The 24,507-nt window shown below is 38.7% G+C and overlaps 1 protein-coding gene across 8 annotated transcripts in view; it reads right to left on the reverse strand.

Moving 5' to 3' along the window:
* FRY (FRY microtubule binding protein) overlaps nucleotides 1-24,507 on the reverse strand; it is a 181,151-nt gene that overhangs the window by 50,635 nt on the left and 106,009 nt on the right. For 7 of the 8 annotated variants that reach the window (XR_006415838.1, XM_044441610.1, XM_044441614.1 and 4 more), the window contains exons 29-39: nucleotides 23,431-23,585; nucleotides 22,545-22,644; nucleotides 21,727-21,898; nucleotides 20,518-20,774; nucleotides 19,744-19,890; nucleotides 17,525-17,693; nucleotides 15,893-15,983; nucleotides 11,304-11,386; nucleotides 9,246-9,396; nucleotides 6,526-6,629; nucleotides 32-217 (exon numbers count right to left, since the gene is read on the reverse strand). Coding sequence is in view for 7 of the 8 variants with exons in the window: in XM_044441610.1 (XP_044297545.1) it covers nucleotides 32-217; nucleotides 6,526-6,629; nucleotides 9,246-9,396; nucleotides 11,304-11,386; nucleotides 15,893-15,983; nucleotides 17,525-17,693; nucleotides 19,744-19,890; nucleotides 20,518-20,774; nucleotides 21,727-21,898; nucleotides 22,545-22,644; nucleotides 23,431-23,585 (1,615 nt within the window). In the remaining variant the exon portion in view is untranslated. The remainder of the gene's footprint in view (nucleotides 1-31; nucleotides 218-6,525; nucleotides 6,630-9,245; nucleotides 9,397-11,303; nucleotides 11,387-15,892; nucleotides 15,984-17,524; nucleotides 17,694-19,743; nucleotides 19,891-20,517; nucleotides 20,775-21,726; nucleotides 21,899-22,544; nucleotides 22,645-23,430; nucleotides 23,586-24,507) is intronic. The other variant, XM_044441615.1, reaches the window with a different exon arrangement.

Raw genomic sequence — 24,507 nt, forward strand, 5'->3', positions numbered from 1 at the left:
AAGATATACCCCAACACTGGCTCCTCATTACCTGTGTAGAAGTATTCAGGCAAATAAGCTGACCGCACTGTGAGGGTCTTGGTTTCATTCATTTCTCTGGTCTGAAGAAGCACTGAGGCAATGGCTTGAAAATTGCTGTTGCATGATAGTGCAATCAAAAGATGAAGCAACAACTTTTTACTGTGCTCAAATACTTCAGGTCGGTAATGGTCAAGACCTACAGGAATGCAATTAACATCAGTCACTGAATGCGAAGTATAAACAAGTTAACATTCCAGAAATAGCAAACAATTCAGAGTAGTACATGTGGAGTTTCTTCTTTATAAGGCTGCCTTTATGATGAATGTGTTGTGGCCAGTCTTCCCCGGACCTTCCAAAGATTAGGGCAAATATTTTCTAACTAAAATCTTTGTTATTGTCATTACTCATTTTATTTTTGTACCACCCGATAGTCAAAGTTCTGATGGTTTATAGCAGCACATGCAATATAATATAAAATATAAAAAATACAGGTAACAGTAAAATATCATGAATATAATATGAAATTTAAAAGCCACATTTTAAAAGCTACAATAGCTAATACAAATTAAGTCACAAGACCTGTTAGACAGCTGACATAATGCCCCACTATACTATTTAAAACTGATTAAATGACTTTGTTTGTTCCATAGTTGGGGGTCTGCCACTGAAAAGGCACTCCTGTTGCCTCCCCTGAAGGTGGTAGGCCCTAGATCTTGATCATTGTATCTAGGTAGACTGTGGTTGGGAGAGTCATCCCATCAAGCAGTGTAGAGCTTAGTGGGATAAAATCAGTGCCTTGATCTTGGAAACACAAAGACACCCAGAGTGTATGTTTGGACCTTTGGATCTGTTATTAATCTTGTTGCTTCATTTTGCAGCCCCACATAAAGTGCATTGGAGTAATCTACTTCAGGGGTTACCAGAGTGGGGATTAAAGAAACCAGCCTATTCCTGTCCACACAGGGGTATAGCTGGGCTGCTGGCCAAAGCTGGTAGAATGCACTAAGGCTACCTGAACCTCAAATGACACAGATGCCTCAAACAGCACGCCTCCCTCTCCCCCCCCACACTACCCACCACCAGGCTGGGAACTTGTTCTTTCAAGAGTGCTATCCCAACCAGAACAGGCTTAACACCCTCAATCTGCTCAGAGGAACCACCCACTAACAGCATCTCAGTTGTCTCTGGATTAAGTTTCAGTATGCTGGCCTTCATCTAGTCCACTGCTGCAACCAAATGCCAGTTTAGCACATCCACAACCTTAATTCTTAGGGCCATAAAGGAGATATTCACCACTGGACTAAAACTATTGAGATCTTATGGATACAAATAGGATTTCTTCAGAAGTGGGCTCCCCACTGCCTGTTTCAGGTAGCATGTGATAGCTTTTGTTAACTAAGAGAGGTAAGGATCCAGTATGAATGTGGTTGCACAAACCTGTACAAGCACCGTGTCAACATCTTTGAGTTGTACCAGTGGCAACTCATCCAAGAAAACTTGACTGTGCTGTACTGTGGGTACCCCATTTGATTCAACAGATGCCTCTAAGATGTACTTGGAACCAGCACGATTGACTTGAGGCAGTGTTTCCTTACCACTTTCACTGTTTCCAGATATACCTGACTGTAGCCACATATTAGGGCTCAATTGCATTTGCTAGGAGATGCAATCAAGCCATCTCCTATATTGTTTCACTGCTTTCACCTCCAGGTTATTGCAACTTAATTATTTTAAAGTTTATAAGCTAGGCTGGTTTTATGATATAAAAGAGTATTGCAGTAGTAATAACAAAAGAAACAAGCAAGGCTAGAATACTGGCCTTTATGAATTGTGGCCAAAGATATGAAATTAATTCCAAACTGAATACCTCCATTTTCCAAACCAACAAGATCTGAATCTGCCATCAGGATGGGTCCTGATGCTTATGGGGCAGTCACCTGGAATGTACTTCTTAATTGGTTCATTTTCTTAATCTGGTACTGTATGATGAAACTAATGATGTTGAGCCCTTCCCTTCCCATATCAGCTGGTTCATTGGACTTCTCCCAAAACTTCAAACTGTCTGATTCTCACTGATCTCTTGAGTGGCTAATCCTTGAAATTTCATCTGAGAATTCCAGCCCCCTCCCTTCCCTTCTGAATTAGAACATGAATCAACAACATTTGAAGAGTGTATTATGGGAATAGTAAGTCCAACCCCAACATTTAATATATTTATGAATACGGCATTTAATTGGTTAGACTAATGGACTCAAAACCTTTTAATCATCTATAATAGTGTTCCTGTGAAGTCAAATGGGCCTTAGGAAGTTTGAGCAACAACAAAGCTAGTGGAGGTGACAGTATTCCAGCTGAGCTATTCAAAAACTTAAAAGATGATGCAGTAAAAGTGCTACACTCAATATGCCAGCAAATATGCCAGCAAAATTCAACAGTGGCCACAGGATTGGAAAACGTCAGTTTACATTCTGATCCCAAAGCAGGGCAATGCCAAAGAATGTTCAAACTACTGCACCATTGCACTCATTTCACATGCCAGCAAAGTTATGCTCAAAATCCTACAAGCTAGGCTCCAGCAGTATGTGGACCGAAATAGAAGGCCAGATACTGAAGATGAAACTCAAATACTTTGGCCACCTAATGAGAAGGAAGGACTCCCTGGAGAAGAGCCTAATGCTGGGAACAATACATGGCAAAAGAAGAAGGGGATGGCAGAGGATGAGGTGGCTAGATGGAGTCACTGAAGCAGTTTGTATGAACTTAAGTGGACTCCGGGGGATGGTGGAGGACAGGAAGGCCTGGAGGAATGCTGTCCATAGAGTCAAAATGGGTCAGACACGACTTCGCGACTAACAACAACAAAAGTGTCCCTAAATAGTTGGACAGTGGATTATATAGTTGTTACACATAAAAACTGCTTGCAAGTCCCCTCTAAAGAAACATTCCTTTTACTCCCACATAGGAGGAATAACTATGTTAAGATGATAGTTTATATGATATGAATGCATTATCTAAAAAAAGTTTAATGAATTAATCAGATGATGCATATATGTATTACTAAAATGGATTAAGGCCCAATGAATGTCATGAGGTTTATTTCAGAGTAAGCAACTAAGATTATACTCTGACATTTCTTAAATCAGACAACACCCTCATGGGAACTTTCTAAAATAGTTGCAGTTTTCCTTTCTGGGAAGCAAGGAAACCAATGATAAGATGGACAAACATAGAGCAACCCCTTTCTCTGACTCTCTGTCTCCCCTGCTATGCTACTTTATTTATTATTAGATTTATATCTTGCCTTTTTTTTTTAAAGAACTCAGAGTGGCTTACAACATTCTCCTTTTATGTTTCTTTTTGAAGTTTTATTGAACAAGGAAGTCAGGATGAATTTTTGTGCTGCTGCAGGAATGCCTGTGTGAAACAAACTGCAATTCTTAAAAGCAAAGCCTCCATAAAACAGAACTTCAGAGTTCAGTGTTGGACTGAACACTGGAGATCTGGGTTCTAGTCTTTGCTCAGTCCTGAAGCTCACCTGATGACTTTGGTCACAGACTCTCAGACCAACCTATCTCACTGGATTGTTGTTGTATGGATAAAATGGAGCTATGTAAGCTACCTTGGGTTCCTCATAAGAAGAAAAAGGGCAGGACTTAAATGTAACGTAATAAGAATAACTAGAATCAGTGCATTTCCTTGTTATATACAGTGCATATAAAACAGAGAATACAGTAATCCCAACTTGCCTATAACATTCCTTTAGAACCTTGATATAATCTGTGAATGAAAAGGCTGAGCAGAAAGCATCTGCCATTTTATATCTTGAATATATGAAATGAACCAACGATCTGCTAAGCAAGAAAACATGCAAGCTTTTATACACACAGAAACAGGAGAATTGTGACAGAATTTATCTATCATCATACAACAATGAAGTCTTCAATAATGTTTTGAGAGAGCCCTGGAAGAAGAGAGCTAGCAGCTAGTCTCCTTTCCGAGTCAGCAAGTCCATTTCATGGAAATTTTGCTATAGTTACCATTTACACTCAAATTATGACGTATGTTTGCTCTTTTAAAGGAATATTTCCACACCACAAATCTTCTTTGATTCCTCTTGAGCTCCAAATGAATCTAGATAGAACTATCAACTTATGAATTATCCTATTACCAGCTTTACCTCTTTCAGGAAATTTGTTTTTAAATATGTGACTTCTAAATTATAGAGTCTGAACAAAACTTAAGTTTCCTTTTTAACATGTAAATGTTGTACTTTATAATTTATTACTTTACTTTTCACCACTTTTGGCTTCGGGGCTCTCCCTACTTTCCAGTTTCTTTTAGCTGCTCATACAGGGGTGGAGAATAATTTTCAGAAGGAGACCGAATTCAATGTTGGAGAAGCCTTCAGAGGCCATATTCCAGTGTTAGCCATGGCCAAAGGAGCAGAGACGAAGACCAATGGACTGAGTAAAAATACAAGACAAAAACAAACAAACAAAAAACCACTGTATTCTAACTTAAAGCTCGTACTGCCAGTAACTAAGGCTTAGCAGGAACATTTCAACTTTTCCTAATGGGGGGGGGGGGGACTGCACAAAAGCCAAGAAACCACCAAACAATTGGTAGCTGAGGAACAGGGTGAGAATGAGATACTATGGAGAGCTGGACCGGAACCCCAGGATGGCTTGAGTCCCCATCCCTGAACTAGAGCCTAGGCAGATGATATGGTTCACCTGAGATGCTCTTCTTTCTCAATTATTTTCTAGAGAGATATCAGTTGTTGCAGCCTGTGTGTGTGCGTACTCCTGTCCAGTTGCTTCCTGATGATGAGTAACTTAGGGCATATACATTATGAAGGATAACACAATTTTAGAGACAAAATAATGTTTGTGAGTTAACCACACACACGGGGGGGGGGGGTCATATGGCCAAGTGGCCAGTTTTAACCTCTCACTGTGTCTCAAAAACATCCTGTGCTCCAAATTAAAAGAGAGTTACCACATAGATCGTGTCAATCTTCAAAGTAGCTAATTCTTAACGCACACCTTAATGCACAGCTCAACCAAAGCTAAAAGGAAAAGTCAGGCTTTGGTCTGAAAATGTCTAGCCATCTGCTCCCAGCAATACATTTAATTTCACTTTGAAGCTGTGTTTGTTTGGGAATTCTATTTCCTAACCTCCCATGAACAGATGGGTTTAATAAGTTATGAATGATTAAGAGTATTTACTGATAATGCAAGAAAAGCAAATGCATTTGCAGTGCTCACCATTTCTCTTTCTTTTCCTGAGGCCCACATTCAGGATCTGTCTCAATCTCCTGCTAAAAATTACTGTTTCTCATATACTAAATGTGAGGCAGAAATCAATTTTGTACTCGCAGCATTTATTTTTTCCTTTACCTGAGTCTGTGCTGAAACCACAGACTGAATCTTCCCTTTGCTGACATTCTAACTCCCTCTCCTTATGAACCTCCATCTTGAGCCAACAGTTCAACACGTAAGCAGAGACAACTCATTCTGTAATAGTTTTGGATACTAACTTTGGCATAGATATGAGCTGCCTTGGGAATAGTATGTTGGTTCTTACTGTCTTGCATTCCTGCTGCATCACCTGGTGCAAATAGGACAGACAGACATTTTGCTAATTTTTTCAGGTCCTGTAATGTTTTTCAGGTTCACATTTTTTCAGGTCCTCTGATTTTTTTTCAGGTTCACATTTTTGCAGGTCCTTTGATTCAGGCAATTAAGATTAAACAAAAAAAAAAACAAAAAACAAAACTAATTCAGGTCTGTACATGTATGGATGTGGGGGGGGGTTACACTCTTATTCAGGTCTTTAAATGTGAGCAAATAGGATCACATTGTTTTTTGCAGATCTTTAAATATGCATGAATGGGATTGTTATTTTTTTAATTAGCGGTCTTCTGCAAGTCTTTCTGTCTACTATATTTCCCATTTTAAATGTCCTTGTCAGTTTCATCCTCTCATCTTCATTTAGTCCAGCAGAGCTATATTCCCTGCTGTCAAAGAACTTGTCAGTTTCATCTTCCACTTCAGTGCTCCTGCCCTTTCACTGTGGTTCGAAGGCAACAAAGAAAACAAAACCTGAATTGTCCTTCGCTGTTCACAAATGTGTTGCACTTAAAGATATTATTAATACTATTTACAATATTAACTATGGACCATTAGCAACTAGATACAGTTTGCTCAATGTATTACAACCACTTAATTGTGTTTATCTGGTAAATAAACAATCAAATCAGAGGGAACAAACCTGTGAAAATTTTGTTTAAACTCTCATGTGTTATTTTTAACTGCTTCTATTCATAGCTCAAAAGAGGAAAAAATACAAGGATGGAATGGTCATACAGAGAATAGATTTAGCAACAGAGGGAACCTAAAAGACTGAAACAGATACCTACAAACAGAAGAAGATTAAGTAATACAAAGTTCCATCTGTGTTAGGAATTCAGTTTTGTCTTCAGTTCAACTTGATACAACTTACCTAGGAAGAGAGCATGCAGTAATAATGGGAGGTGGAGGGCCCAGTCTTCTCTTACACTGTGATCTACTACCATCTCAGTCATGAAGATGACAGCAATATTGCACCTAACAGGGAAAGAAATATGTATAAATTCAATCAAAGCAAGAGAATGAGGGAGGGGAGAGAACAGCAATCGCAAAAAGGTGTTTCGAGAGTACCAAGTATAGCTTAAACACAACATGGTAGTTTCTGAAGTACAAAGGATCTTTTAAAAAATGACCCAAGGAAAAGCATGGAACGATATTTATGTGGTTGTATCCATTGCAGCTGTGTACTAGCAGAACAGAATCTCAGGTAAATGGATTCTCCTCCCTCATGCCCCACCCTCCACAGCGTGCTACAGAGAGATGGGGCAGCCAGGAGGAGAAAGGAAGGGAATGTCCTGCTGGGCGAACAGAAGTCTCTTTGTGCAACGCTTGGTGAAGTAGAAGTATGTATTTTAACACATGATGCACTAGCTCTTTATCATATGCAAAGGTTTTCTGAAAAACTTCTGTCAAAACATAACAAAACTCTTTTTCGGATAGAATGCTTGACAGTACTGTGACTAATCTTGGTTATTTTAAGTCAATAAGTTTTCGGCACCACTGTTTTGTTATCCCAAAATAACTCTACGAATTGAATAACATTAAATAGAGAGCCATTCATGTGCATGGAAAGATATGCCTTGTACACAGTAGCTGCTGGGACAGAATCATTTGGCAAGATAGCAGTCTCTAACCTTTCCCTTTTCTACTGGGATTCTTCTCTGCAAATGTCTCCTTGCAGCTGTTTTTAATCCATTTTCCCCTAGACAGACTCAGACCTAGAAGTAAGGCTAGCTTGAGGGGAAACAGACTGCTAGAAGTATGTTCAGTGGAGAATTAGCAGGTGCAGGAAAGGATAAGCACTGGTTCGCTTTTCCAAATGTCTCACAGGACCCTGCATTTATGTAGGGATGCTTGAAGAATTAATTTGCTCTTTACCTCCCAAATCTGTCCGCACTTTTGCAGACTTTTCTATCATACAATCCAAAGACTGCCATTCATGCTAAAAGCCTTTTTTCAGTGTAATGGCCACTCCACATAGTTGGCAAGCTTAATGGCCTGGTATGCAGGAGTTCCAAATTTGGCAACTAGGGATCAGAGAATAATTTGTTCACCTTTTGATGCAAATGTGCCTAATTTCATACTTTTGAACAACTATGCAAACCAAAACTCAGTTATCCTTCAAAATTTGCATTTCTGACTTCTGAGCCAGCCACTTTAAATTCTTTATAAGAATAAATAAATGCATAGATTTTGCAGTGGAGTTTTCCAGTCAAAGAATGCACACAAAAATGCATTTATTTGAAGAAATATTTCAAACATATTAAGAAAATTACTTGCAAAAGTATACATACAAAATACATAAAAAATACCTGCATTAGGAGAAATGTACACAAACATGCTAATGAATTTTATGCAATTCTTTTTTAAAAATCTCAAAGCTTAGAATGAACTAAATGGAACACCAGAGAGATTCTCAAAGCTGAAGAGGAAACCAACTTAAAATAGGAAACAAAGAGAAAACAAAACTGACATCCTTGTCCATTTCTAGCTGCCAGTGCCACTGGGAGTGATTTATGCCACTTCCCACAGAGACTTGTGCATCAAAAAAGAAAAAAGATTGCTGTCCCCCATATACATGACTATGGGAAGATGGCACATAATCAGACAAATGCAGAATGCCTGCACACTGGTTGACATATCTTCTTGATGTCTGGAGTGAGTGTTACCTGCTGAAAAAAGGTCTTAGAACTTGAAAGGAAGCACTCTGATGAGCTCACAAGTCTCTACTTCTTTTCAAATGTCAAATTTGCATTAATTCCAAACAACAGGACAGAACTGACAGAGGAAGGGACAAACGTGAAAGAAACCTGACTGATCTAATCAACCCTATTAAGAACTTGCTTTTTTTGTAGGTACGCCCTGACCTGAAAACCATCATGTAAAACTTCTGCCCTGCAGTGCCCTACCTGCATTCATTTTAACATGGGGGAAATAAACAAGTTTATGACATGAAGTCAGAAGCTTTCTTCCTTTAAAAATGTAATTAACATTATAACAAGTCACGATGTCTACATTTAGCAGGATAATCAAAATGGAATTAAGCCTGTCAGTGTAGCTTATATAAGAAGAAAATTCAAAAACCACACAGCAACCAACATGAATAATATTGTATTACACTAGGTTGTGGGTGGATGGGAGTACATCTCTTCACTTTCCAATTATGTCCTCCATCATTTCCCTAAATCTTAGAACAGCTTCACACAAATCAATGTCCCACACACATTATTAATTTGCTACCGTTAATTTTTCTTTTGTTGGGAAAAGTGAACTGCTGGTCCCCTTACAATGAGTTCATATGATTTCTAATGCAATGAAGGTCCATGCAATAACTGGCCATGTGAATGGGCCCAAGTCCCATTCAGTCCTTTAACAGAGGCACCTGCAATACCATGCTATATGTGCTAATTAGCAGTATATAAAAACAAGGTATTCAAGGCTTTCGGAACAGAACAATGAAATAAAGAGGAAACAACATTATTCAGTTCCTTAAAATATTCAGAGCATGACCAAAATATTTTTACAACCAGAGGTATATAATGTACAATTAGCAGATGATGCTTTTGAAGACAGTCATTTTAACATTGAGCTTACCTATGGAGTGGACCACGTGGTGTAATTGTTTCTGGAAGGTAGTCAACCAGTGGTGCCCAGCAACCTCCATTAAAAGGCATTGGCAAAGGTTGTGGCTGTTTCATCTCCACAATGTTCAGTAGCCAGCTTGTGTATGGAGAAATAGGATCATCTGTACAGGAACATTTTATGGTTAACATTTTGAAATTACCCAATAATCAGTGTTCTCTTGGTAGCATGCATATACATCACAAACATTAACTGCAAGGTACCAATAAAACATCTGTAATAAAGCAGCATAAGATAACAGCAAGGTAAAACCAATACAGGGACAAAACAATGTGATAAATAATAAAATAAAAAATAAAACCAACCAGTTTGGTGTGGTGGTTAAGAGCATGGGACTGGGTCTCAAACGATCTGGGTTCTAGTCCCCGCTCAGCCATGGAGCCAGCTAGGTGACTTTGGGCCAGACACAGACTCTCAGCTCAACCTACCTCACAGGTTGTTGTTGTGGGGATTAGATGGAGGAGGAGAATGATGTAAGCTGCCTTGAGCACTTTGTAGGAAAAAGGCAGGATATAAATTGAAAAATAAATAAATAAATAAATAAAATAAGGCTAGAACAGTGCAAATGTCAGGGATAAATGTATAGAAAGGCTTCAGCTGGTGTTGCCAAAACCTTAAATTAGGCACTAGGCAAATCTCTCTAGGAAAGACATGCCACAAAGAAGGCATTGCCGCTGAAAAGCCTGTCTCTCCTGTAGCTCCTTGTCTTGCCAAACTGAAATATGACAGCTGGAGAAAGGCCTCAGATCATGACTTAAGCTTCCAGGTAGGTAAATATGGGAGGAGATGTTATTTTAGGTAATCTGGTTGCAAGCCATTTAGAGCTTTCATGTTTAAAGCCAGTATTTAGAATTGGGTACAAAAATGGATTTATGGCCAGCATAGCTGGCCCCCCATGGTTACCATGATGGTCATGAAGACCAGACCCACACCAGAATCAGCAGACTGGCATGCATGCTAAGATCTCCTGGACCATCCCAGGAGATTTCACAACAAATCTGATACCGTTTCTATCAATAAGACTAGTGGTTGAGGGGTATACTACCAGTATCTGGAGTTCTCAACACAAGATATAAATGTTCAAGATTAGTACTCAAAGTGACAACAAACCTGTACAGGGAGACTGAATCCCTACAGATTCCAGTGAGCACCCTCCTTGATCCTCAAGACTCAAGGTGAGTGCATACAGCTAGAACTAACTTCTCCCTTTTCACCTTTCCACATCTTTTGTTTGGAGGAAGAAACAGAAGAGGGACTGGGCCTAAATGTCTACCTGCTGTTCACCTCCACTGGCCTCCTAGAGTAGGCTCTATCACTGAGCAGGATGCTGCTAAAGGCTCTGCTTTCCCTCTGTGCTGGTAATGGCATGGCAAGTACTGAGGATCAGAGGGTCAGAGATGACAGATGAATAGCACATCTGCTCCTCTAAGGTCTCAGGGACATTTACTGCTGTCTGTGTTCTCTTTGGGAATCTCATGTTGTTCCCGCTCCAAATGCTTCAGTACAAACAATACAAATCAGATGCATAACACATGCCATTTGCATTTTATTGATTGCCAATATAGTTAATGTATTACTTGCTATTTGTCATAGTTTCATGTGAAGTAGTTTAATTGTAATATGCATAGAAAAGAGGTATACAAATAGAAGGAATAGGCCAAATGCAGACTTTAGGCAATTACTAATGCAAATATGGCTCAAATAGTGGCTAGGTTACTATCGGAAGCATAATGCCATTTGATATTTTTGATATTTTTAGCAACAAAAGATCACAAAGCTTCAATTAACCAAAAGCAGCTTCAGATACTTGATACAATCCAGCCAAATGGAAGTAGCTTTAAGTCCCATGGATTTCAATGAGGGAGATTTTAGCACACATTTAAGGTTTCCATTGAAATCAACAGGGCTTAAAAACTCTTAACTCTGACCAAGTTATGCCTATTAGGACTGGGTATCTTTATTGCTCATCACTGTTCACAAAACTTAATTCAAGCAAAAGTCAAGTCATACTTTTGTCATCATCATAAGATCCTCCAGAACTATTGCTGTATCTTGATTCCAGTCGATTGTGTGCTCTGATCACATTGCTAAACCTTGGGGGTGGAAAAAAAGAAAATTTTTGTAAGTTTTGAAGAAAAAAAGGTAAATGCTCCGAACTAAATTTGTTGCCAGTCTAAATATTCCAAAATTCTTCAAAGGAGTATGCAGGCAACTTATATTCTCTGACAAAGTGATAATTTTAATGGGAACTAACACCTGAGTGGTAGCATTCTAGGGAGTTCATGGCAGTTTTAATTACAAAATCAGGCCTGAAGTCTGATTGAAATGGATCAGGATAGCATTAACAGCATGAAACACAGTTAAACAAGTTTATCTCATTGCAAGTCATAAATCTGAATTGGGCTCTATGTGCACAGTCAGGTTTAAGAGGAGTTACCACAATACATTCTGGGACTCATTATCTTCTTAAAACAAGTATATTGAAATAATACTTAAAATAAAAAGGTGTAATCCTTGGAAATGTTTTCCAAGTTAGAGATGAAACTCTGACCTCAGAGGATTTCCCCCTCTCCACCCTCACTATGCTATGGAAAATTCAACAACTCCAGGTGCATGTAACTATTCTTGCAGAACAGTTGCATCAGAAGTATTTTGCTATCTTTGATGCAGAACACATTACTAAATAATTTTGACAAATTGCTATTTAATATTTTGAACAGCCTTCCCCAGTAGGATCAAAGGGAAAAGCAATGTAAAGTGTCAGCCTCCTTCTGGTTTTGCCCTCCTAAGTTATCTCTAGCAATGTTTAGTGCTGAGAAGTTGGGAGGTTTCATTTATACAATTGAGCTATTCATACTTGCAATTAAGCAAAGATAAATGTTGTTCCACATGTTTGTACCATACTTTTGAAAAATCCCACTTAAAGTTCTGCTGTACAGAACTTTACTAAAGAAAATGTTGCACAGAAGCAAAACTATTTATTCTCTGGTTAGAAGCAAAATGATTCACTCCCCAGTTGTTTATGAGGTCTCTTCTGTTGAGAACTCAGTCTGGGTCAATCTATACCAAGTTCTCATGCTAGCTCATCATTTCTGTGGTGCCCATTTGCTAATCATGTGCATGTTGCAGGGAAATTACAAAAGAGGATGGTCTGACTAAACTGAAATCTTGTATATTGAGTTGACCTTCCCATTTCAGAAAGAAAACACAAATAGAGAGAAAATATATGCAACTTGTTTCTTTAAAATGTTTTCATGTTACAAGTCTATGAAGTTATTATTAAAGTGAAGTAAGACCAAATATGTCTGTTTCCACCAGTATGTGCCTAAATCTGAATCCAGTCATTTGTTTGTTGTTTTCTTAACTACAGTATAATGACTCTATACATACTGACTCTGTACAAGGGGTTCCAGGAAGAAGTCTTCCCAGGGATTGAACTGGAGATGTTATAGATGTAAAACATAAAAAGTGGCAGAGCAGATATTAAATTGAACCCCAGGGGAAAGCCAACAGAAGCTGGGAAGTGTTCAGTTCATGTGCAATCATCCCTAGAGTATGTAGCAGAAACAGTTTCCAACTGTAAAATGTAGGAGGGGAGAAAGTAAGCCACAAAGGTATGGCATATCATGGTAAGTCCTAAGTGCCAAAACATAAATTGCTTTTGCGCAGAGAGGGAAGCTGTGTTTAGGTGTTTCTATGCAAATACTAGAAGCCTCTGAGCCAAAAGATTAGAGCTGTGATGCCTGGTTTTAAAGGACACAGAAACCTGGTGGAAAGAAGAGAATCAATGGGATACGGACACTTCTCGATATATACCGGATAGCAAGGAAAGGGAAAGGTGTGATGGAAGAGGAGTTGCTTTGTATATCAAAGGGACTAGAGTCCAGCAGATTTGATAATCCAAAATACATAGACTCCTTGAAAGAAGCACTGGAGAGCCAGTGTGGTGTAGTGGTTAAGAGCATTAGTCTGGAACTCAGGCAATCTGGGTTTCAGTCCCTGCTCAGTCATGAAGCCAGCTGGGTGACTCTGGGCCTGTCACAGACTCTCAGCTCAACCTACCTCACAGTGTTGTTCTTGTGAATATCAGATTGAGAGCAGAAGGAGGAGAATGATAAAAGCCTCTTTGAGTTCTTTGTAAGGAGGAAGGATATAGATCAAATAAATAAATACAATACCTGTCTCCAAACAAAAGTTAGTCATAGAAATATGCTACTGTCTTCCAGACCAAATGCTCAGGGTGATCTTGAGATGGAGACTGAAATCAGGGAGGCCTTAAACAAAGGCAGCACTCCAATAATGAGAGACTTTCACTATCCAAGCATTGACTAGGTAAGTATATGTTCTACTTCCAACAGAAGGTTATATTTTTATGTCCTTAGAAGAGTCAGTTACAGAAAAAACCAGAGGAGAGCCAACCAGAAGGGAGGCAATTCAGGATCTAAACTCCTAGGTGGGGTTACCCAGAACACAGTACAGCTTGTAAATTTATTGACCACAACACTATCAGATTGAATAGGCACCTTTTGCAGACTGCAAAAGAGGTCCAACACAGTTACAACTGAACGGGATAGAGGAAAAATCTCTAAAGTAAGAGAACTGGGGAAAAAAAGTTGAAGTGGGGAGTCAAGAAGGTTAAATCCCTTCAGAATGTTTTGAGAATTTACTCAAAACTACAATAAAAGAGGCACAGACAGTAGGCATTCCACAAGTTAGGAAAGGTAGCACAAAGTTCAAGAGGTCACCAGTATGGTTAATAAATAGAGTCAAGGAAGCAGTTAAAGAGAAATGGAAATCTTGCCCAAATCAGGAAAACAAAAGGAAGCACAAACAACAAAGGGAGATGTAAAGAAACATTTTGAGGAGCACATAAGTAACAACATCAAGGCCAACAATTAAGAATTCTTGAAATATATCAGAAGAAAGAAACCAATCAAAGAGGCAGTTGGACCACTGGATGATAATGAAATTAAAGAAGCACTAAAGGGGAATAAGAAGATTGCAGAGAAATTGAATTCTTTTCATCTGTCTTTACAACAGAGGATACCAAACATATCCCTGTTCTTGAAATGATGTATTCAGGAAGGGAATCTGAGAAATTAAGGGAGATGGTAATGAGGAAAGATGAAATTCTCATCTTATTGACAAACTGAATGTTAACAAATCGCCAGGCCAGATGGTAGCCATCCTAGAGTTCTTCAATAGCTTAAACATGAAATTGCTGATCTTCTTACAAAAATATGTAATATGGATCCAGGATCATCTTCCATACCAGAGGACTGAAGAATGGTCAGTGTAGCACCAATTTTCAAAAAGTGATCTAGGGTCAAACAGGAAATTTCAGGCCAGTTAGCTTAACATCTGTTCTGGGTAACTTGGTTGAAAGTGTTATTAAAAGCAAAATCAGAAAGCAGGTAGAGGGACAAGTCCTGATGGAAAAGAATCAACAGAGCTTCTGCAAAGATAAGTCCTGTCATACTGACTTGTTAGAGGTTTTTGAGAGTATCAGTAAGTACGTGGAGAGAGGCAATGCAGTAGACATTGTTTATGTGGGTTTCCAAAAGGTTTTTGACAAAGTCCCACACCAAAGATGCTTAATTGTAATAGGATGGGGGTGGGGACTTTTGAATTAGTAACAAGCTAAAGAACAGAAGGCAGAAACTGGAAATAAATGATAATTTGACCTAATGAACAGCTGGGGTCCCTCAGGCTTCTGTATCAGGACCAATGCTTTTTAACCTATTTGTAAATGATCTGTAATTAGGAGTAAGCAGTGAAGGGACCATATTTGCTGATGACATTATTCAGGATGGTTAAAACCAAAAGAGACTGTGAGGAGTTCCAAAGGGATCTTGCAAAGCTGGAAGAATGGGCATCAACATGGCAAATACAGTTTTATGTAAGGAAATGTAAAGAAATGCATGTCAGCGCAAAAAAACCTCAACTTGAAATAACTGATGGGATCTGAGCTAGCAGTGACTGATCAAGAAGATCCTTGGGTGCGTAGTGGCCAACTTGATGAAAATATCAACCCAGTGAACAGCTACTGTGAAAAAGGTAAAGTCCATGTTAGACATAATTAGGAATGGAATGGAAAAGAACTGTATCCCCAAGATGGTACTCCCCTTATGCAGAGCGCTGTGCGTGGTCGCATCAGGTTCCACTCCTGGCAACTGACCTTCTTTCATGTCTGGTGCTACCACCAGTGGCAGTGGCAGTGCACAGAAAAGGGGCAAGCAGTCATACCAAACATCGTTCCCAGTGACCATCTTCTGTGCCCAGTGCCAGAAGCGTTTGCTGGGTACTTGGGCTCAGGGCCACTGTAAAGCAAACTGGAGTCCAGGCAGCCAAGTCCAAGGAATCTGATGGATTCCTGGCCATAAACAAATTCCTTGCGCATCCCTATGCAGAATCATTATGTTGTTTCGGGTGATCTATACAAATCGGTGGCAGATTCTCTAGGTTTGGTACTAGGTTTAGATAGCTGCACTTACCTAACGTACAGTGACAGATGTACTGTAAATTACTCAAGTTGGAGGGGACCTGGCCTTTGAGTTTCAGGGATCTAATGCTTAAGAAAGAGTGACCAGATTACAAACCTTTCATCTGTTTCTTTCACAATTCTGTTCTCTTCAGTGTCAGGGAAACTATCTTGGCCAGCTACTACAGTATTACTGCTTGATGTGGTTCCTGCACATGTAAAAAGCATATTTAAAACAAACAAACAAACACACTAAGAGCATACACATTAGGAAAGATTTTTAATTCAAGCTGAAAAAAAATCCCCTAGCATTAGGCAACACTGTGTAATGACAGATGTGACCATTTCTCACAGCAATCAGCCAGCCTCGCAAAATAATCCTCAGACTTTCAGAGCAAGTCTTACGCTCAGAGTCTTATGCTGATATATGTGGAAGATAAAAAAACAAATTCTGTAAAGTTATAGCTTTGTCCTCCTTCACTCCTGTTTGCAATGAATGGCCTGTTAAAGAGTACAACATTAGACTCAGGAGAAGCTTCCTCCTGTAAAGCCCCACCTGTAAAGTCAGAACTCTGGAAAGGTTGTTGTTGCATCTGTGACCACCAATTCATTTCACCTAAGCAAAGATTTGGGATGAAAGAATGGCTGAAACTATCCTTCACCTTCAAAGCTCTAGGCAATTAGAAGAAGTAGGCTCCGATAATATTTTCTCTCAGCCTGATCTATCACTGAATATTGTAGTTTGAAGCTAGCAAGCTTCTTTCATTCCATCATCATTGCAGGTTTCCACTTGTTTTACTTATTTATTTTTTCTTTTTTTTTGGTTTAGAGCAGTCCTATTCTATAGGTTTGTGGTTAGGGTAAGCCCTTTATATCTACAATACTGATTACATCTAAAATACGAATAAGGCTAAGCAAAAACTAAGACAGCCTATGGGCCTCAGCACAATGACTGGGTTTACACACTGAGAATATGGATTGAGTGTGAGTTAGGATAGTTGTACTATGTATTGCATTGTTCAACAACTTTGGGTTGTTGCTGTATTATGTGAACCCATCTAACTTAACAAACCCTGGTTTGTTAACCATGAACAAAGTGCAAACATGATTTGTTGTTGGGTTGTGAACTGTGGACAATTCATGGTTAAAAAACCATGGTCTGTTAACACAGCTCAATTCATACAACACAATAAGCCACAATTCAACAACCTAGACTCAACTGTAGCCAATGTGTACTCTGGCATGTTGTGTTCTGTGAATCAGGTTAGTAGCTGATATGTTCCTCTCCTTTCTGGTTGCAGAGGTTCAGAGGATGAATAGTTTTGAGAAAGTCTGAGAATCTGGCTCACTTTCTTGCTTACAGTTTGAATAAATGCACATAGCTTTACGTGAAACATCCCAATTAGTCTCCGGGCTTTTTTTTATAGTGCAGCAGAATCTGGGATCGAATCATTAGTATAAGTATTATACACATAGACAGAAAGAAACCTCCCATTTATTATCAGGAATGCCAGTTCTACAGCAGGTATAAGATGGTGTTCATCTTAAGTAAATCTACAGAAATCAAGAAGACTCATAGGCTTTTCAGGCATAATTAACTCGTTCCATTGATTTAAATAGGTCTACTCCTATGCTAGAGATAAATGTAACATAACACATTCAACAGAGTTTGGAACAAATGTTGATAGTTCCTTCATATACAGTATCTTTTTACAAATTAAGCTATAAAAGATAAAGGTTAATCTTTTACCAGAAGCAGCAGCTGAGGCCTTATTGCTGGCAGTAAAGCGATAGAAGGGTGGATTGTCACAATGTTGAACTATGGGGTTTACTGGATCTGTCTGTTGAAGCTCAAACAGAAGTTCCTCCATTGTTTGAATAGTATTGTTCCGACATAAATAGATAGCCACTTTTTTGATCTAAACAAAAAGCAGTATTTAGCTTCTACAAAGTATAACTGAAAGATGTGCACAGTCAATATAACACACACAGATACTTCAGAAGTTATAACAATGTTCAATATATTTCTCACCCTCCATCCACTTGTCTAATGTAACATTTGTCTACAATCATGGGATGCTCAGTCTCTCTAATCTTCTCTTGCCCACCTGGCCCTGCTGTGTCTTGCTAGTATGTGACTTCAGCTTTCTTTTACTTCTGCCATGCGTTGTCAGTATAGGATCCTTGCTAACTTCTGACCTTTCCTTCACCTCTGAACCTGCCATACCTTGTTGGTACTTGACCCCTGTCCATATGTTTACTGACATTCTCAAATAACTATGAAAGGCTGGGGAGGCTAGCAGCTGTAATGTTAGTGAGGTGGCGTATCCATATTTTAGTCTGAACTTTGAAGGAGCTCTCCTTAGTGCTCAACCTGTGCTGCTGGAAGACGAGTGCTTTCCCTCCAGCATTCAGTAGCCAACCCGATGCCTGCAGGAAGCCCATAAGCAAAGAGTAATGGTCTAAGTCTTCTTTCCTTGCTTCTCTCCAGCTGCTTTGGACATGCTCCAGTTGCACCAGGTGAAAACCTATTTATTTTCCAGATATTTTAATAGATAAGATCTATTTTTATTCATCTGCTGCTATTGTGTATTAATTTTACCTTAACCACTGTATATTGGTTTTATCGTTCTTGTTTGTCTAATTATGATTATTGTACTGTTACAAGTTTACACTTGTAAACTGCCCAGAGAGCCCAATGGGATATGAGGCAGTATAAAAATGTAGTAAAAAACAACAACAAAACCCTACCCCAGAGTAGTTACACCAACATGGAAAACTCCTTAGATTTCAGACTGAAACCTAAAAAGGATATCAACCTCTACTAACACCAGAGCCACCAACCTCAACTGCTAAAAAGGTAATGAGACAAGGCTCATCTTTATGGAAGTCATGTTGAATTGTTTTCAGCAGGACTTGTCCTTTTCTATGCTTACACATTTTATCTTGAATAATAATAATCTCAACCAATTAGGAATAAATGCCAAGCTAAGCAGTCTGTAATTTCCTGAATCCTTCCACCCTAGGATTCCTTTAAAAAGTTGGTGCTACATGGGTCATTCTCCGGGTGTCTGGTACAGAGGCTGATCTTAGGGATATGCTACATATTTTGTGAGAAAAACTGCAATTTCATGTTTGAATTATGTAAGAATTCTAGGATAGGTACCATTTTGGTAGCTTCAGATTTATCAACTTTATCAAATCGAGGATTTCTGACATCACTATTTCCTTCTATTCCTCAGATTCCTGACATTCTTGAAAACATGAACTCAGGCAAAATGCATTTCTGTCTACTTGTATTTCCTTTGTGTAAATCTGTGTTTCCTCTTGTTCTGCTCCTTTGAACAAGACTTCTATTTCCTGAAGGAAGCCTTCTTTTCTTCAATATATTCCTTGATATTACTCCTTCATGATGCTGGTGACCTCTTGGACATGGTGCTACATTTCCTAACCTATAGTAAGCATTCTAGCTGAGTTTCTATTATTGTGGTTCTGAGGAGCCTTCAAGCATTATTAATGGATTTAACCCCCTGAACCTCCTTTAACCCCCTTTCAACTTCCTTTTTAACAGTTTCCACATTTAGAAGTTTCTTCTTTTGAGACAAATTAGACTGCCTTGATAGTACAGAAAGGGGAGAGGAAATGAGGAACTTGATATAAAAATACCTATGTATGGGATACACAAACACACACACATTTTAACTGAACAGTAATGGAGAAGGCAGCCATAGTTTCATACCCGAGTTTATGCCTCATTATTATATGCAGGGCACAGTGGTTACCTTGCTATGATTTCCACAAATATACTTGATTTTTATTCTCCTATCTACCTACAGTATAGATGCTAATCTACTCTATCAACCAAACAACTTTAGTTCAATAAATGCATATTATTTCTAGTGGACAAGTATCTGAAACAGATAACTCCGCTCTGTAAGAACAACCTGACTAGTTTTAATATTCACTTACATATGGTAAAAGGATAGTATCACTGCTAACTCCACACAAGCTAATTAGAAACTGCAGTGTTATTCTCAGGTTGTTGCTCCATTTTTCATTGTTGGCTAAAGCATTCCAGACATTTTCCATTTCAGGTCCAGGGACTTCATCTCCATACTGTATGAAAACACAAAACACTGAACTCAATAAAAGCACAGTAACTTTTCTGCTAAAATGTGTGAAATGCTCACAAGTAATACATTTTTTAAAGGACTGTTTTTGCTGTTGTTGCTTGATACCAAGCTAAAATACCACAAGCCACATGACAGAACTGTGCACACGGATAGAATGACCTTGTGTTTTTTCTGAACATCAGAGGCCAGAATCCTAATACTAGGGTGGGCAAGTTGTGTCTCTCCAGATGGTTTGGTCTATAACTCCCATCCTTTTTCAACACTGGCTGGGTGAGTAGGGCTAACTAGCTATGGATATGCCAGTAGGGCACCACAGACTAACATCTGGACAGTTCTAACAGATCAGGATAAGAATTGCCCTATGTAAAAACTGCAGAAATATACTGGAACTGTAGTGAAGTGGATACAGAACGCTCGACTTAAGCAGGGAAATCTGCTTCAAGGATAGGCTGGACATGCACATGGTAGGCATGTCATGAGTGGAATATGCATGCAACTTTGAACTTCTTGGAGCAATAGTGGGATAAAAATATTTAAAACATACTGTTCATAAAACACTGCACTGGAATGCATATTTAATAGCCATATTAAATTTACTTTACTTACATACCTTAGCAGTCATATACATCAGATTATTAAGTACCAATGATGTGGCCTCAGGAGACCCCCAGCCATTTCCTTTCAATCCGCATGTGATAGGTATTTCTCCTCCTTTGTCCTTTACCTCATCCTCTGGGGTGCTAGGACTTGAGCCCGGGAGAAGAAGCCTGCTGTCTACAAGTTCAAGGTTATGAAGCCATGGCAGCAAGTAGGTAAGCATGATCTGGCGTCCATTTGGATGAGTTGTTGGGAATCGCTGACTTACTTCTAAAAACAAACAGAAAAGAATCATAGGATCCTAGATTTAGAAGCTGGAGTATCACACATTTAGTACCACCATATGCACTCTGTTTTTCCTTAGAAGTCTTCAAGAAAAGTAATTGCAGAACTTCTGATCCATGACAAATATGAATACTGGTTTTATTACCTACAACTAACAGATTACTTATTTCTGTTTCTCTGCCTTAGGGGTGGGTCATTTCTTGTCCTGGAACTGAATCTCGTGGAACTTAAAAAATTAGAAAAAAGGCTTCCAGGGCAACCTGTGAAGTGGCAGAAGGGTAAAAATTAAGTTGTTTTCAAGCTATTGGCAATCATTTTGGTACTTTGTAGTAGCTACGGAGTATTAAAAGAAAGAAGAGGCAGTAATATGGTTATTTGGTATGCCATTTTGGGGGGCCAGCTTACTGAAGAATGCTGAGAGTTGAAGGCCTTCTTTCTGTTTAAACATACATATTACAATTGTCCAGAATTCAGTTTAAACTAATAATTTAAACTAATTGATTTAAAAGCAAACATTACAATAAATCTAACAAAAGAGTGAAAAGTCTGAAACCTAAATCCTTGAACTTTGATCTGCATTCAAATGCATCCTCCAAACGCATAGAACAGTGAAGTGAAGCTAACCAATGACAAACAAAAGCAACATATATATTTAACAATGAACATATTAAGGAAAAATCATGTTCTTATTAACATTAACCCAAACTGTGCCGGGAATGAAATGATATAACTTAGAATGCTCACACAGCGGGCTCACACAGTCTAGAATGCTCACACAGTCTACTGCTTCCAGTGCAAAGCAGAGGAAAAAAGCTGAAAAGAGGAAATGCCTCCCTGATATATTGGACTTTCACTTATATAAACCTTGTTCCACAAAGGAATAATACTCTATCCCTTCAGCAAATTACTCTTGGCAAAGATGAATAGGAAGTTTCACCTGAAAACAATGGAAGTGTGAGTTCAGGATACATTCTTGCCAGTTCATATGATAGATGAGCTAGTGATACACTGTAAAGTGGTGGCAGTGGACCATGAGTCCCATAAAGAATACTGCCCGGCCTCTGCTCAGCTACTTTCTTTGAATAAACAAAAAGCTTTGCTTCTAAAATCTATAAAAAGATGAGAAAATAAAGTGATATTACACATTTCCAATATATTCATTTTGAACATCACAAGATTATCTACAGATTTTGCCATACATTTTTCATCTGACAGAAACTTCTTAGATGTTTGCATTTCTAGGACAGTCAAAAATCACCCTGTGGCCTAACTATTGACATTATTTCTCCTCCATTTCTCTTCCACCTCCCACTGTGACAGTCAGCCTGATTAGATAAAGCTTTGTCCTCAGACAATTGCCCCTTCTGGCCTCCCTCCCTCCTTTGATCTCTTGTGCCACCTTTTCCTGCCACTCTGCTTGTCTATTGCCGACCACTTAATAAGAGCTAAAACTCCCAGGTAAACCATACAGAATGCATTTGCCAAACCAAGCCTGTGCCAAACCAACCCAGCTCAGTCCAATAGTTGGTAACATAAGGATAGTGTTGAAAATAAATAGCCAGAACCACCCTGGCACTCTCACTTTTTCCTTGCTGCCCTCCCTTTAATACTACGGCAATAAAATTCTATATAAAGGATTATTGCAATATTTGCATACTAGATTATCAGTGATGAAAATAAACGCATTAGGAAGCTCTATAGTTACTTGCTTTTCCTTAGGTTTTTAAAGGTTTTTACAATTTATTTCATACATGCCTGCATGAGTTGCATGGAAATCTCATAAATTTCTCTATTGGTGTCAGATGCTTTAAACAAGACTAGATTTAAAAGTGTCACGATATCAAAAGGATAGTTCCTGAAAGAACAGACACATGTTATCATTTCACAGAGATTCCTTATAATTTAAAATTTTAAAAAATCAACTGCATGTTGCAACAAACAATATATAAATCTGTCAAATAAAGCAATGAACTATATTAAATGTTATCAACAAACATTCAATTTCATGCCTTGAAATACTAAACCAAAAACATTTTGTCAAAAGGTGATTCTGAAAGATTGTTAATCCTCAACTATAATTAGCTAAAATTATTTACAACTGCAAATGATTTACATCTCAGCCTATATTACTTTGCATCTAAGCAACCAATACTATTTTCATCAGAATCTCAACCTTGAACTAGCTCAGCATCTCTTCACCCTGGCTGTTACCCCATAGTGGTGCTATTCCTATTGCATGCTAGCATTTTTGAGAAGGAGGTATATGTAGTGAGTGCAATTGCTGTGAAGGTGTTACACCTGTCCCAGTTCTTTTCTCCAGTGTAGCACCAAGTTGCAGAGAAGTCTATGTTCCAGGGAAAACAGAAAAACCAAACCTTAGACCATCTGCTTCATTTCCAGTTACTTGCTTTTGTCCTACCAACTCCAATGGGAATATTCAGAAGCTACACTAACCAATTCCAAAAGTACTTCAGATGTTAACTGATTCTTTTAATGTTTCCATTATATTTTGTAGAAATTATGTTTATTTCTGTCCAAAGATCCTAGGATTGTTTAAATTATCTTTGCTCTCATTACAAGAAAATTGCATTTTTTCAGATGGCAAAGTCCTAACATCTCCTACTTTAAGACTGGCTGATACCTGCTTCCACACACAGTTGCAATGGCTTTGAAGCATCCCGAAGCAAGTTGATATGATCCAGTATAACAGCGGTCTATAGCCCAGTTGAAGAGATTGATTTGGTCAGGATTTAACTCCAGCAACAAAACAACTACTTCATAGCCAAGCTGATGAACCTGAGTGCACAGAGAATGACACAGTGTTTTGAAATAACACAAACAATACTTGTATCAATAATTAAGAGCATAAGGAAGCTAAGAACCATGTCGTTGAGTCTATCCAAAGCCCACCAAGACCAGTTTTGTGTTTTGAGCAGTGGCTAGTCATATGCCTTTGGGTGGTCACAACTGTTGCTAAGGTGATGGCTATTTCCTGTAGCTTTACTCAGCATCTGCCAATCAGAACTATTCCATAAATGACCTTGGATATTATTTTTAGCTATTACGGCTAATAGCTACTACATAGGTCTACTCAAAAGTACATAGGATTGCATTCAATAGGTTTTTCCCAACCATTATCTACCTGGACACGACCATCAACCTCGGGGCCTTCCTCTGAGTGGCAACTCTAAGAAAGTGCAAAGGGTGGTAATAAAGGGAAAGGCTGTCTCAGTGGTGGCCCTTCATCTATGGAATAACCTCCCTACTGCAGTTTGGTTGGTGCTGAATCTGTCATCTTTTGGTGCCAGGTTAAGATGGTCCTCTTTTTTGAGGCTTTTAAAGACTTACTCGGCCAACCAGGAGCTTGAGGGGGATCACCATGAGTTTTGTAGTCACTCTTTTGTTATTTCTGATTACTGTTTTTAGCTGTTTTGTACTTTAAAACATTTTTTCTGATATTATGATATTTTATTGTATTTTTCCTCTGTTTTTATGGATTGTGTAAATCGCTCAGAGAGCTTTGGCTGTGGGGTGGTAATATCAATAATAACAATTATTATATATACACCTACTTTATTGAGGCAAGAAACAAACCATTTGTTATGTTTGCATTTTGATGACATTTTCTGGGTGTTCAGGCAGCTCCAAAGAAAGTTCCAATTCTTTGGAACAAGCGCAGCCTAAGTTGTATGGTGTTATGTTACAGCACAGTGGAGAT

The sequence above is a fragment of the Varanus komodoensis genome, unplaced genomic scaffold (genome assembly GCF_004798865.1).
Source record: "Varanus komodoensis strain SLA01 unplaced genomic scaffold, ASM479886v1 scaffold4, whole genome shotgun sequence".
NCBI classification, from domain to species: domain Eukaryota; kingdom Metazoa; phylum Chordata; class Lepidosauria; order Squamata; family Varanidae; genus Varanus; species Varanus komodoensis.